A 15,336-nucleotide genomic window follows, 5' to 3' on the forward strand; every position below is an offset into this window, starting at 1 on the left:
AGTCACTATGTGGCTCAACCATGATATTCATAGCGTACCTCATCATACAAGCTTTCCAATGATAGTCGGAACTCACCAAGACACCACCGGGAAGTCACCTTTCCGACCTCATCAAGATGACTCCATAGTAAGCCTAGAGGGACACTTGTCCCACATTGAAGAATATGTAAATGAGAAGGGTTCCCTCACCTATAAAAATGACCCCTCATCTCACTTAGAAAGGGGGATCACGACATGTATAACTTAAGGCTATTTGTCTATACTAGTAGATTCAAGTGGACGTAGCCTACCCCAAGAGAGTGAGGTGAATCACTATACTTCTCGTGTCAAACTAACACTCAATAATAGCTAACTGTGTGATCAACCACCCATCCGGTAATCATTACGTTAACATTGGCGCCGTCTGTAGGAAGCTGACAATTAGCTTCGTCGCTCCCCACCAACAGACCTCCCACGGTCCCCCACACCCCACAGTGCATAAGCTCACTAAGGCGCAGTCAGATTTTTTTTTAAAAAAAAAAAATTGACCCTCCCGTGGTCCATGCCTTCCACGGTCACGTTCTTCCACGCTCCTGCTAGAGTAGCACATGACTGCTAGCACGGTGCAAAATTGCTCTCGTAGTCCCACGTCTGCTAGCGTAGTACATGACTGCTAGCGTAGTACGCGACTGCTAGCACGGTGCACGGCTAGTCCTGTAGTCCCATGACTGCTAGCGTAGTACATGACTGCTAGCGTAGTACATGACTGCTTGCGTAGTACGCGACTGCTAGCACGGTGCAAGACTATTATCGTAGTCCCTTGACTGCTAGTGAGTACGCGACTGCAATAGCACTTAGCCATATCTTATATGCTTAGAGAATGTGTGACGCACACACTTGAATGTCCAAATTGATTGTGCTAATGAAACTAGGAATTTTTCTAACCATTGTTCAGAAGAACAATTAAATTCCTTATGCAGACTGTTTCATCACACAACACTCAGACATCACAGAATCAGAAATTCTTTTCTCACCAAAAAGTGAGAGACTATGCCCAAGAGGGCTCAAGACGTCCTACGCGTAACGTGTATATACGCTATGATGGATGCACTATGCCCAAGAGGGCTCAAGCCGCGTAAATACGCGCACTACGCCCAAGAGGGCTCAAGACGTCCTACGCGTAACGCTTATCTACGCTACGATGGATGCACTACGTCCAAGAGGGCTCAAGCCGCGTAAATACGCGCACTACGCCCAAAAGGGCTCAAAGACGTCCTACGCGTAACGCTTGTCTACGCTACGATGGATGCACTACACCTAAGAGGACTCAAGCCGTGTAAATACGCGCACTACGCCCAAGAGGGCTCAAGACGTCATACGCATAACGCCTATCTACGCAGCGATGGATGCACTACGCCCAAGAGGGCTCAAGCCGCGTAAATACGCGCACTACGCCCAAGAGGGCTCAAGCCGTCCTACGCGCAAAGCACACTGCGCTCAGAGGACGCACTACACCCAAGAGGGATCGACATCCTACGCGTAAAGCTCACTACGCTACGATAGTAGCTTTACGCTCAAATGTCAACGCCAAAAAGACGTCATACGCGTAGCCTATTACGCTATGATTGACGCACCACGCTCTAATTCAACGCCAAAAAGACGTCATACGCGTAGCCTATTACGCTATGATTGACGCACCACGCTCTAATTCAACGTCCAAAAGACATCCTACACGTAGGACACTACGCTAAGATGGATGCACAACGCTCTATGTCAGCGCTCAGACGTCCTACGCGCAAAACTCTGCGCTAAGATGGACACATTACGCCCGCAGTGGCTCAACGCCGTCCTACGCACACTGCAATATAGGACGCACCAGCCTATAGAGGTCTCACTAGCCTTCAAAGGCCATATTGGCATATAAAAGCCACACTCACCTGTAGCGGCCATATTAGTCCAAAGCGTCATCACGCAAGACTACTTCGCCTAAGCACACCGCACCATATGCCATATCACTCGAAACCGCCTCACTGACTAGGGGTTTCGTGGACTTACGTACACTCACGTACTATATCATATCCTGGACCATACATACACACACATCATAATGTGTCAAACACACATCGCGCCCATACATTGTTATGTTATCCATGACAACAGACATACTTCGTGCACATATGCTTTTATCTTTGTTTTGCAGGTTTGAGATTCCCTTCTTGCTTAAGGAGTTTGGGGACTGGTAGGGGTATGCCACCACCCAGACACTTATGTTCGGTGACATGTTGATTGATAAACTCCCCAAGCAAGAAGTTCCTCTTACTTAGGGACTGCGGGGGGACATGTTGGCACCCCTACTAGCACATAGCTAGTATGGCATGCCACCGAGCATAAGCATCACTCTCTAGGCAGATCTACAAGTCACTATGTGGCTCAACCATGATATTCATAGCGTACCTCGTCATACAAGCTTTCCAATGATATTCGGAACTCACCAAGACACCATTGGAAAGTCATCTTTCCGACCTCATCAAGATGACTCCATAGTAAGCATAGAGGGGCACTTGTCCCACATTGAATAATATGTAAATGAGAGGGGTTCCTCACCTATAAAATGGACCCCTCATCCCACTTAGAAGGGGGGATCACGACATGTATAACTTAAGGCTATTTGTCTCTACTAGTAGATTCAAGTGGACGTAGCCTACCCCAAGAGAGGGAGGTGAACCACTATACTTCTCGTGTCAAACTAACACTCACTAATAGCTAACTGTGTAATCAACCACCCATCCGGTAAGCACTATGTTAACAGGTGCATTAGAAAGACCAAATGACATGACAAAAATTCGTAGTGCCCCCCATATTTATGAAAAGCGGTTTTAGGAATGTCATCTTCATGCATCCGGATTTGGTGATAACCCGAACACAAGTCCAACTTCAAGTACATTTTCTCTTGGCATGTCACACCCGTTGTCACATTACATGTCACACCCCTACATGTTACATTACCTATCACACTAACTGTCACACTACATATCACACCCGCTGTCACACTCGCTGTCACATTACTTAGCACACTAATTATCACACACGCTTTCACACTACTTGTCACACCTCCTATCATACTAACTATCACACCCATTGTCACATTGTTTTATGTGACTATGTTATGACAAGAAGAAGATGAATGACTAGACATAACGAACATTTTGTCTACTGTTATGTGATCTTTAACTTCTCAAATCAACTCATATGATTCAAATATCGACATTAATGTTGTCGTACATAACACCACCAATCACAAAAAATCGTCAGTTACACTACCAGTCACACCATCATTGTTTTGTGACAAGTAGTGTGATAGATAATGTGATGGGTAAACTAATAGTCATACTAACAGTCATAATAACTTTGTTCTATGATGAGTAATGTGAGGGGTAGTATGACGAGTAAATCGGAAACACAAGGTTGGAATTTAGATTTCTGATAGGGATCCAAAAACTACTCTAGGCACCAGAAGAATTGTTCTGGGCACCCATGTATGCATCTTCCTAGCGTAGCAGTCAACACCGCCAGGGACAAGCTTGCTCACATTCTCTCTAGCACGGTGTTGTAATTCTAGAAGAAGCGGCCATTGGAGGAGCGCACTAGCCCGGTCCGGTGCCGCTAACGTCGTAGTCGGAGTTTTCAGTGTTGTCGGAGCTTTGCGAGTGCAGATATAGGCGAGGTTGTTTAATCCTCGGATCTGATATGAATTAAGAGAGAGAGAGAGAGAGAGGGCTTCAGTGGTTGACATGGAACACAATCGAACCCAATCTCTGAGCTTTGTTTAACGACCTTCATGGGGTACTTGACGACTGAAATCCAATCGTCATCGTTGTCGATGTTGTGGTAGCATTTGAAACCTGAGCCAGGCTCCGATTCTCGTCTCGAAGCTCCAGGCTTAGTGCAGCAATGTCATCTGCCGGTCCTCTTCCCAACCTCTGGCGGCTCATAGTTGCAAGCTCTGCTCCGCTGAGAAAGAAACAGCCGACTGCGTCATGTCAATTTGGGAACAAAGGTGAGTGGGTGGCACAAATCGAAATTCTTACAAAAACAGAAGGCAACGCTTTAAGACATTTAATTGGATGACTTTTTTTATAATTTGCGAATCTTGTTTGATTTTTGTATAAATACATGTATGAAAAGACATTTTTTATGAGAGGCCCTAATAATAATAAGAATTAAATATTAGACATTTTAAATCAAAACATCTTGATTATTTTATTATTTTAACTACATTATTTCAAAAATATCATCAAAATAGTAATAAAAATCATCGTTTTGACATATATAACATTTTAGAAATAAGATTATGAAGTGTTGTAGTATATTATTTATTTTACTATATTAAATAGTTATATGAAATAAATATTTTAATTATAAATTTTTTTCGAAACTCAAATTGGTTGATTTACTTAATATTAATAGTCAAACTATTGATATTATAAGACACAATTTTGACCCGCTAGCGTTTGTCACCTCTACTTGCAGCTAGCTGTGTGAAATACTTTACACAAAATACACGTATTATTTTGATTTATTGTCTCGTTTGTGTTTTCTCTGGTCAGCAGTCAATAGTCATGTTAAAGTCCCAACGCAGAGGGTTACGTGTCGTTGGTTGTGTAAAGGGGTGCCACGTACGTTCTAGAGGGGATAGATCGAGGATCAGCAGGACAGCTGCCCTCTTCCAAGTACTTTCTAGAAGGGATAGATCGAGGATCAGCTGGACAGCTGCCCTCTCTACTTTGAAATGATATTGAATATTTGAATGCACATATCCGTTCAGAGTCTGCAAGTATAGATCAGTTGGGTGAGTGATCGAGCCAAACTAAAGAAAAACAACGAAGGGGTAAAGTACTTTTGATCGATTGAGCAGACGATGGCCATGCCGCATCCAGAACCTGACCATAAGCAACTTGGTTCAATAAATCCAATAGAGGTTCATGATGATGATGATGATGATGATGATGTTGAGCAGATCTTGTCAGTATCTCCGGTAAAGCTCCTGAAGCTACCACACCTGACCGACTATCTTTCACAAGTCCCATCCCACAACAACCCTCTCGAGCTCAATCCCTATTACCGCCCTTCCGACGGCTTCTATATAACACCATCCGATGTCATCCTTCGCCAGATTGTCTACGACCTCTCCGGCGCTGGCGTCTCCGCACGTCCCTCCTCAGCTTACCACCGCGCCGGCCCACGACAGCGCATCGTGTTTGAGCCGTCGAGCATCAAGGCGGCTATTGTGACATGCGGAGGGCTGTGCCCGGGAATGAACACGGTGGTGAGAGAGCTGGTTCTTGGCCTCTGGCACCTCTACGGAGTCCGTCAGATTTTTGGTATCAAGGCTGGCTATCGTGGATTTTATTCTATGGAACCCATCCAGCTTAACCCAAAGCTCGTAGACAATTGGCACAAAAATGGCGGCACTGCCCTGGAGACCTCCAGAGGTGGTTTTCATCTTCAAAAGATTGTCGATGCCATCCAACATCGCGGCTATGCCCAGGTACCAGATTCCCCATCCGATCATTGTTCCTCTGTTTGTTAGCCTATTAGTTTTTTTTTCATATTTCATTTTATATGTAGATCACATATTACAGATTAATTGATCCGATTATGTATGTCACCAATATAAACATGAACTACGTGTCTACGTCTGTCACAAACAAATTTGAAGGTACCATGCCATTTGATCATTTGATGGAACCATCTGTTGCTATTAATTGTAGGTAGTGGTCAAACTTTAGAATATAGTATATACATATGGAATTATGGATGGATATCATGATCTTCAATCTTTTACATAAATTATTGTAATGTAAATGGAGTGCTACTAAAGTAGATGCTAATTTAAAATTTCAGAGCCTGGGTAGGTCTTTTTTACCGTATAGTGATGCCTAGACTTGTTAACTAATTTAGCTAAGTTAGTACTGGTATCAGTGTTATAATGTATCTACCTGCATGCATATATGCATGGATTGCTGTAGAAAGTCTAGATGAAAATTCTCCATCACCGCGCAGGTGTATGTTATAGGTGGAGATGGCGCAATGCGCGGGGCAGTTGAGATATTTCATGAGATTTGTAGGCGAAAACTGAAAGTTGGGGTTACTGGGATTCCAAAAACAGTTGACAATGATGTTGGCATAATTGACAGATCTTTCGGGTTCCATACCGCAGTAGAAATGGCCCAACAAGCAATAAATGCAGCTCATGTGGAGGCTGAAAGTGCAGTAAATGGAATAGGCTTGGTCAAGTTGATGGGTCGAAGTACTGGCCACATTGCTCTACATGCAACATTGAGCAGCCGAGACGTGGACTGCTGCCTAATCCCAGAAACTGAGTTTTACCTAGAAGGGAAAGGAGGGCTATTTGAGTTCCTGGAGCAGCGACTGAGGGAGAATGGACACGTAGTGTTAGTAGTGGCCGAAGGAGCAGGACAGGACATAATTCCAAGGAACGAGGCTCAGAAACAGGAGAGGGATGAATCTGGGAACCCAGTGTTCTTAGATGTTGGCCGATGGTTGAAGTCGGAGCTCAATAATTGGTGGAGCAGGGATCACCCGAACGAGCTCTTCATGGTTAAGTACATAGACCCTACATACATGATCCGCGCTGTTCCTGCAAATGCTACAGATAACTTGTACTGTACGCTTCTTGCCCATTCAGCTGTTCATGGAGTGATGGCTGGTCACACTGGATTCGTCCCTGGCCCCATCAATGGCAACTATGCTTACATTCCTCTTGAAGAGGTGGCAAAGGCTAAGAATGAGGTCAACACAAAAGACCACAAATGGGCGTGGGTGAGATCTGTCAGCAATCAGCCCGATTTCTGCAGGACTTGACTGATCCCAGTAATTGGATCATGGCCAGAGGATTTCAATTCCGTATTTTCTCATCTCTAGCTTTGAGTCTTCGACTCATGGATCGATATCGTAATTTGTATTTAAATTTTTATAGAATTTTAAAATACAATATTATTTTGAGTAATCTTAAATTTTGAAGTTGAATCTGTTTTATTTCTAAATTCTAAAGCATACCGCGAGTGTTACAAGTTAATACATTAATTATATTTATTTATATTTATCAAGTTCATAATATATGGGAGTTATAGCATTTACTTCTTTGTAACTTCTATTTTATTTTTATGAGTTACAAACTTCTATTTCTATAATTCTATATACTCTTGATATCTTCATTTCATATATACTTATCATGCCAAAGAAGAACCAATTAGTTTTAGGATCCGAGTATGTTAGGATCCGAGTATGTGAGTGTACTTCATTCAAGTGTTAATTCATTCAAGTGTTATGTTATTTTCTAATGATTTTGAATTAATAATTACTAATATTATTTGTTAATAATATTATGTATTTGCATGATTTTGTAGGAGACAAAATCTTGCTGGCTAGAGGAACATTTATCAACCAAATATCCAATAATCTTAAGAGTAGACTCGGTGTATATTGTGATCGAAAAGTGTATATATTATAAAGATAAGTCTCTTACATACATATTTTAAATTCCTTTCAATATATGTTATTATAGTAAGATATTTATGTGTTATTTCCTAAAAATGTTAACCATTAGAGGATTTTCAACAACTCATCTTAAAATTTTCTATTATAGAGGATAAAACAACTAAATCTCTTTAAAAAAAACCTTAACTCCAACAGCTCCTATATTCTATTGTCTAAAATTAAATGCAAATGTGTATAATTAAATGAAATCAAATTGAACCTTATAATGCCATAATTTATACTAAGACAAAAAAATGAGTGATAAATCATTCCTTATTTTTTTGGATATTTTTTAGGATAGAGATTGTTTTCAAAATTATACAGATTTTGAAAATTCTACAAAATATAGAGATTTTGTTTACCTCTTTTTCCACTTTCTCTAATATAGCGGACGGTTTAGAGGAGCTGTTGGAGCTAAAAATTGATGTTTTTCCTCTATAATATAGATTATTTGGGTTTTAGAGGAGCTATTGGAGATACTCTTATACTAATTGTTATAACGTAAAAGGAAAAAGGGTCTGTATCATTATTTCTTCGGTTGCCTCTCAATAAGGATGTTGCCATGGTTGCCTAAAGAAAACATTATGGTGAATACCATATTCATAAATTAATTGGTCAATATTCTATTGACAAGTTGCCTTCAGTAATTTGATGCCTCGGTTTTAAACTTTTAATGTCCTTACGGTTGATGTCTTCAGAAATTCGTTCCTCAAATTTAATGTCCTTTTGGAAAATTGTTGCATTTCGATAATTGTTGCTTCAAAATCGATATATGTGTATGTCATTTGATGGCAATGAATGTGAGGGTGATAAAAATACATGATGAGATTCATTGTCTAGATATATATGTGGCATGGCTTGATATTATCATGTTTGCTTACATGAGAGCAAGACTCGTTCGAATTCACTCAAACACAAAAATTGTGGGGGTCAAGGAAATAAAGGAAGGAAAATGGGCTTATATAGTCTAATATAATTAAATAATTAAATATCCAATGATGTTGCCTATTATTGTATTATACAAAAATATTTGTGAGTTAGAGTAAATTTTGGATAATACTCTAATAGCTAGCCACTAGGTTAAACGCCAAAAGCTAGTGGTTAATATATTGAGGAGGATGAGATTTATGCATTTAAAATAAAAGGTCAATAGTGATGGTAACCCAACCTATGTGATTGGAGATCCCATGAAGTAGGTTCATATGGGTAAAAATAAGACACTTGTTGATCAACGGTACACTATCAAACTAAAATTAAGAGTCTATCCCTATGATATAAAGTTAGTGCTTTAACTTGAACGATAAGGATGAACTTTGTTCTTAATGAGTGCCATAACCCTTGTGATTCGGTGGTGTGTCTGATTCTAGTGCACACTTGATGGACTCACCTATATGAGTGTGGAAGTGAGGCTGCTTCTTATGAAAGCCAATGCATTCTCTCTAGAGCATTCATGAATATTTAGATAGGGCGCATGACCTTAACGCGCCAAATGGCGGATGACGCTTGGTTGAGGTTCAATGTGGATGGTTGTTCTCTTACTCACATGAAGAAGTTTTAAATCATATAAAATTTAATTTTCACCTGATTTATGTGGGTAATGATTATCTATCATATGACTGCTTCATAGTCCAAAAGACTCCAATACATATGCATTGAATTCTCATTTTCCTTTGGTAATCCTTATATACCTATTGCATTTATTTTGAAAATTGTACGGGGTTATTGGAATTTTTATAGAATTTAAAAATACAATATTATTTTGAGTTATCTTAAATTATAAAGTTGAATATCCGTTTTATTTCTAAAACATTCAATGGGTGTTACAAGCTAATAAATTAATTATATTTATTTATATTTATCATGTCATAATATATATGGGGTTAAAAGCATTCATTTATTTATAACTTCTTTTTTATCTTTATGAATTACAACCTTGCATGCCTATATAATCTTGACATCTCTTTTATTTCATATATACTTATCATGCCAAAGGAAAAACCAAGTAGTTCTAGAATCCAAGTATGTGAGTGTACGCTTATAAGGATCAACAGTTGTTGTACCCTGGAGGGTAGACGTCATAAACCTGCTGCACCGAGACATTGTCTATGAGGGGCGAAATCTACTCTTAAGGTCAGTATTTACACGCCTCAACCTTAAACATTTATCATTCAAGTGTTAATTGTAAGCCTCGTTGATAAAAAAATTCATATTATGTTATTTTCTAATGATTTTGACTTAATAATTACTAATATTATTTATTAATAATATTTTGTATTTGCATGATTTTGTAGGAGACAAAATCTTAGTGACTAGAGGAACATCTATCAACCAAATATCCAATACTCATCACTAGATAAATGATCATAAATGTAATGATTTGCAGAGTTGTGCGTGAACCCAAACTTCATACCGGTCATTGTAAGCATTATCTGCAAATTAATGACACCATCATAATTCTGGTGATGATTTAATAAGGCAGTAAGTCTTTACATGCTAAATTCTTGTGTATAATCGAGCTTTTCTGAAGAATAAGGTGGTGTTCGTCTGGGCTGGCCCGCCGGACCATAGTCTTTACTCTTTACATCCGTTTTTGATTTGAATGTCGGCCAGTAAAGTGAACAAATAAAAATATATGCTGCATCGATCTATATTCCATGCCTATTTTTAACGACCAGTAGAAAAGGTTGTGGGCTGCATCTGCATGTACAGAGATATTCGGGTGGAAGTCGGCTAGCTAGACAAAACTTGAAAAAGGAACATGTCCCGTTAGCAGATGTCGTTTGGATATTGCTTGAGATTGAGGGCTGTTTACAATGTTCATATTGAACAACAGAACAAGAGCGAGTTCATATGGCAGATAGCTATGGTGGAAAAAACATATGTAAAAATGGGCACGTCATTTTCCAAGCTTAGTTTGGGGGTTAGGAGATGACACCTATATTGGCACCAACAAATTGAAATTCCCGAAACTTCCCGCTGTGGGACATCGGCTGGGAGGATACGCAAGTAATTCTCTATTCTCATACATAAGTGGTATATAGGAGCTGCTTCTACTTTCTTCTTCTTTCTTCTTATTCTTCTTCTTCTTCTTCCTTCTTATTTGGTACTGATCACCGACTTGAGTTGAGCGGTTAATATATGAATGAATGAACCTGCTTGTCGGGGCATCAGGGCTGCGATAAAGATGTCAGCAGGAGGACGAGCAACAAGGCTAGTTTGCTTAGTAGTGATTTGGTGCTTGACATGTCCAAGGGGGGCAGAAGCAGCCATTGGAGTGAACTGGGGGATCTTGTCTTTCCACAAGCTCAAACCTTCCACTGTCGTAGATCTCTTGCAAGCCAACAAGATATCCAAAGTTAAGCTTTTTGATGCAGACCCAGATTGCCTTGAGGCTCTCATGGGCTCTAAGATTCAGGTCATGGTCGGAATTCCCAATGACATGTTGGCCGGTTTCAGCTCTTCCACTGACGCCTCTGATTTGTGGGTCCGCCGCAATGTCTCTAGATACGTCGTTAAAAATGGCGTCGATATTAGGTCCCTCTCTACCTCCCCTTATTCCAACTTCCATCTTTTCTTTGATTATTTCATCTTCCTTATTCTTCTTTCCGTTAACCATGTCATTTTTTTCCCTCTTCTGGGCTTGCATGTTTTTTTTTTCCTCTTCTAGGTTTGTATGTCCCTCTTTCTAGGTAGAGACATTTTATTTAATTTTGTTGCTGATAACTTACTGTAAAACTGCAATTTGTGGTGCTGCTATAATGCCATGTTTCACTTCCCAATGTGATCAAGTGAAAATTAGCCGGATTGATCTCTGTGTGCTTACATATGAGGGGAAGCTTACAGACAATATTTTTCTGATCTTTTACTGTTAAGGAATAAATCTGATTTACAATTGAGTCCACCACAATTCTGAAGAAGCCAACGTTACTAAGTACCAACTGCGTAGTAATGAAGTAGAATTAAAAGTCTTTAGGATTCTGGCTAGACTTCTAGTATTTATAGACGATATTCTAGATGGAAGAAAAAACTCACAAAAGAACTAGGAGCAATATATCAATAAGAAATATTTCATATACTTGTTAATCATTTGATACTTATGTTCCAGGTTGGAAACCCTTTTGAGCTTGTGTTTCCAAATGCATTTATAAGATTATGTTTATATCCATCAAAAGTAAAGTGACTTGGTAGTGCAGTCTTGACGTGTTTTTAGCAAGTCCTATTGGTATCTTACATCTCAATTTGAATGTCTGATAGTCAGCTGGTATTACCCTACTTTTGGCAACGCAGGTCTTTTGTCTAAGAAAGCTCTAGTATCTGGTTCAGTCATTATGCTGTTTATGCTGAACCAGACTTCCCTTCTATTCTTTATTAATTGCAACCTCCTAGTGAAAACTGACATCAATAATGTCAAGGTATTGGAGTTTAATCCACCTTCAACGGTCTAGTTAAGATAATTTCTCAGGGTAACTTCATGAAATGTAGTGAGGTATTAGTTTCTATATCTGCATCCCAAAGTAAAAGTTAAGAAAGGCGTCAGGGTAACTTCGTTAAGTGTTTTGATTGTTTGAGTTTCTATATTTGCACCCAAAGTAAAACTTAACATAACGCCTCCTTCAGTAAGTGCAGTGATTGTTCAAGTTTCTATGTCTACACCCCAAGTAGCTTTTTCAGTGGAGCACTATGCTATTCACTAGTCACACTAGGATATAAAACCACATAGGAAGATTTCACTGTCAGGGAGCCTAACAGATCCATGTGGACATCTCTCACACAAGTTTATCTCTTCCTAACTCTTGTATGAGAAGTTTCTCTTCTGCTAATAGTAGACTTCCATTTTGCTGGTAAGACATAACTATCTGTGTTAGACTTTTTGGTACACATCCCAACCTCTGTAATTTAGTTCTTGGTTTATGATGGCAGGTATGTTGCAGTTGGAAATGAACCATTCCTTACAAGTTACTCAGGTCAATATCTGTCTTATGTCATGCCTGCACTGCTCAATCTACAACAGTCCTTGGCGAAAGTGAACCTTGCAAGTTATGTGAAGTTAGTGGTACCCTGTAACGCTGACGCCTATGAGGCTGCACTTCCTTCTGAAGGGGCATTTCGACCAGAACTAACAGAAATTATGACTCAGCTTGTTTCGTTTCTCAACTCAAATGGTTCTCCTTTTGTAGTCAATATCTACCCATTCCTAAGTCTCTATGGAAGCTCAGATTTCCCTCAAGAATATGCGTTCTTTGAGGGGACTAGCCATTCTGTCACAGATGGGTCCGCTGTATACAACAATGCATTTGATGGAAATTTTGACACGCTGGTTGCGGCCCTGAGCAAACTGGGTTATGGTCAGATGCCTATTGTTATTGGGGAGGTGGGCTGGCCGACAGATGGAGCCACCAGTGCAAATCTCACTGCTGCAAAGATATTCAACCAAGGCCTGATAAAGCATGTTTTAAGTAATAAAGGCACTCCTTTAAGGCCAGGCGGCCCTCCGATGGATGTATACCTTTTTGGTCTGCTTGATGAAGGGGCAAAGAGCACACTTCCGGGCACCTTTGAAAGGCACTGGGGAATTTTTTCCTTTGATGGCCAGGCTAAGTATCCGTTGAACCTTGGTTTAGGCAGCAGCCAATTGATAAATGCAAGGAATGTTGAGTATCTACCGTCTAGGTGGTGCGTGGCAGACCCAGCAAGGGATTTGTCTGGTGTAGAAAGTCACATGAAACTTGCTTGTAGTGTTGCAGATTGCACCACACTCAGCTATGGGGGATCATGTAACGGTATTGGTGCAAAGGGAAATATCTCATACGCTTTCAACAGTTACTATCAGGTCCAAATGCAGAATGAGCAAAGCTGTGATTTTGATGGGCTTGGTATGGTCACTTTTCTAGACCCTTCGATGGGTGAGTGCAGGTTTCTTGTGGGCGTTACTACGTCTAGTTCTACTTCCATTTCTCATCTGCAACACAGTTCAGCCATTGTTTGGATTTGGATTCTTATTTCATGGAGGGTTTGGATTTTTGTGACATGAGTCTCCTCTACAGTGTTTTTCCAAAAGTGCCGTCTTCTAAAACTACTATTTTGTGATAAGCTTCATAGGAGATGATATACGTACTAGTGGCCTAGATAATTAGTGTAGGTAGAGTGTACTCGGTAGAATGTATACATATTAATTTTGAATTTTCTGAATGCACGTAGTGTTTCTAAATCTATTGATGGAATAATCAAAACTCAAGCAAGTTTTAGTAATTGAAAGTTACAGCGTAATGATGCCACTTATTGGCTTATTGCCACACAACCACACATTGTCTAAATGCCCCAACTCCTCTGAGAAAAATCAACAGATCATCCAGGACTTCAATTATACATATATTGAGCAAAGTTTAATATCCAAGTAGCCAAGTTCCTTATAAAAGCTAAACGTTCCGGTACCATCCATTAGTGAGACTACAAGCTAGTGTGTATATATATACATGGTCTTTTCAAGTGAGGGATCCCTTTTTTGGTTTAAAAAATGAATAGGTCACTTAACTAATTTTTCAATTATATTTTCACATCTCCACCGTTCAACTTCTAGAGTCTAATGTATAGATCATCTCTGTAAAATTTCAACTAAAATAGAGGCGTTTAAGGTATTCAAAATTGGAATTTAAACTTATAAACATGAATGGTTCCTGTTTGACAGAGTTGGTGTGTCCATTGTTTTTACCAAGTTTGATATTTTAACGATCACCATTTTGGCTGAAATTTTACAGAGGTGATCTATACATTAGACTCTAAAAGTTGAACGGTGAAGATGTGAAAATATAATCCAAAAGTTAGTGAATGAGTTATCCATTTTTTAAACCCAAAAAAAAGGATCTCTTAATGGCTTAGTGGAAGGGCTATATATATATATATAATTAATCTTCATTATGAAATTACAGAGTGAAGTTTCAATTTTAGTATACTTTTCGGTCAAATTTTTTCATCACAAGTGATTTAATATTTAGGTATGTTATTCAATATCATCTCTGCAAAGTTTCATTCAATTTGACAATGGTTTGAGCTTTTAAAATTGAGATTTACATGAACGGTTTACATTGAACAGATTTAATTTGTTCATTGATTTAATCTAATTTCAATACCTTAACGATAACCGAATTGGATGAAAATTTGCAAAGATGATCTTGAATAACATACCTAAATATTGAATTACATGTGATGAAAAAATTTGACCGAAAAGTGCTAAAATTGGAACGTCACCCTGTAATTTCAGAGTGACACTCTGGATATGAACCGTGTGTGCACATATATATATATATATATATATATATATATATATATATATATATACAGTCCCTATCCAGAGTGAAGGTTCACTCTGAAGTTCAGAGTGAAGTTCCAATTTTAGCACACTTTTCGGTCACATTTTTTCACCATAAGTGATTCAATATTTAGATATGCTATTCAAGATCATCTCTATAAAGTTTCATCCAATTTGACAATAATTTGAGCTTTCAAAATTGAGATTTACACGAACGGTTCACGTTGAACAGTTTTAATTCATTCATTAATTTAATCTAATTCCAATACCTTAACGATTCCGAATTAGATGAAATTTTGTATAGATGATCTTGAATAGCATACCTAAATATTGAATCACTTATACTGAAAAAATTTGACCGAAAAATGTGCCAAAATTGGAACTTCACTCTGAAACTTCAGAGTGAACCTTCACTCTGGATAGACTATATATATATATATATATATATATATATATATATATATATATATATATATATATATATATATATA

The 15,336-nt window shown here is 38.9% G+C and overlaps 2 protein-coding genes across 2 annotated transcripts; both read left to right on the plus strand.

The window, feature by feature from the left end:
• Window positions 1-4,826: 4,826 nt before the first annotated feature.
• On the plus strand, window positions 4,827-7,046 carry LOC126786621 (ATP-dependent 6-phosphofructokinase 2). Its single transcript, XM_050512497.1, has 2 exons — window positions 4,827-5,527; window positions 6,043-7,046. Exons 1-2 carry the CDS (start codon window positions 4,898-4,900, stop codon window positions 6,862-6,864), a joined length of 1,452 nt encoding a protein of 483 aa, XP_050368454.1. The 5' UTR covers window positions 4,827-4,897; the 3' UTR covers window positions 6,865-7,046.
• Window positions 7,047-10,616: 3,570 nt separating this feature from the next.
• LOC126786602 (glucan endo-1,3-beta-glucosidase 5) lies at window positions 10,617-13,625 on the plus strand. Its single transcript, XM_050512459.1, has 2 exons — window positions 10,617-11,073; window positions 12,460-13,625. The coding sequence occupies exons 1-2, from the start codon at window positions 10,682-10,684 to the stop codon at window positions 13,568-13,570; spliced, it is 1,503 nt and encodes a 500-aa protein (XP_050368416.1). The 5' UTR covers window positions 10,617-10,681; the 3' UTR covers window positions 13,571-13,625.
• Window positions 13,626-15,336: the final 1,711 nt, after the last annotated feature.

This window comes from Argentina anserina, chromosome 3 (genome assembly GCF_933775445.1).
Source record: "Argentina anserina chromosome 3, drPotAnse1.1, whole genome shotgun sequence".
Lineage (NCBI taxonomy): Eukaryota > Viridiplantae > Streptophyta > Magnoliopsida > Rosales > Rosaceae > Argentina > Argentina anserina.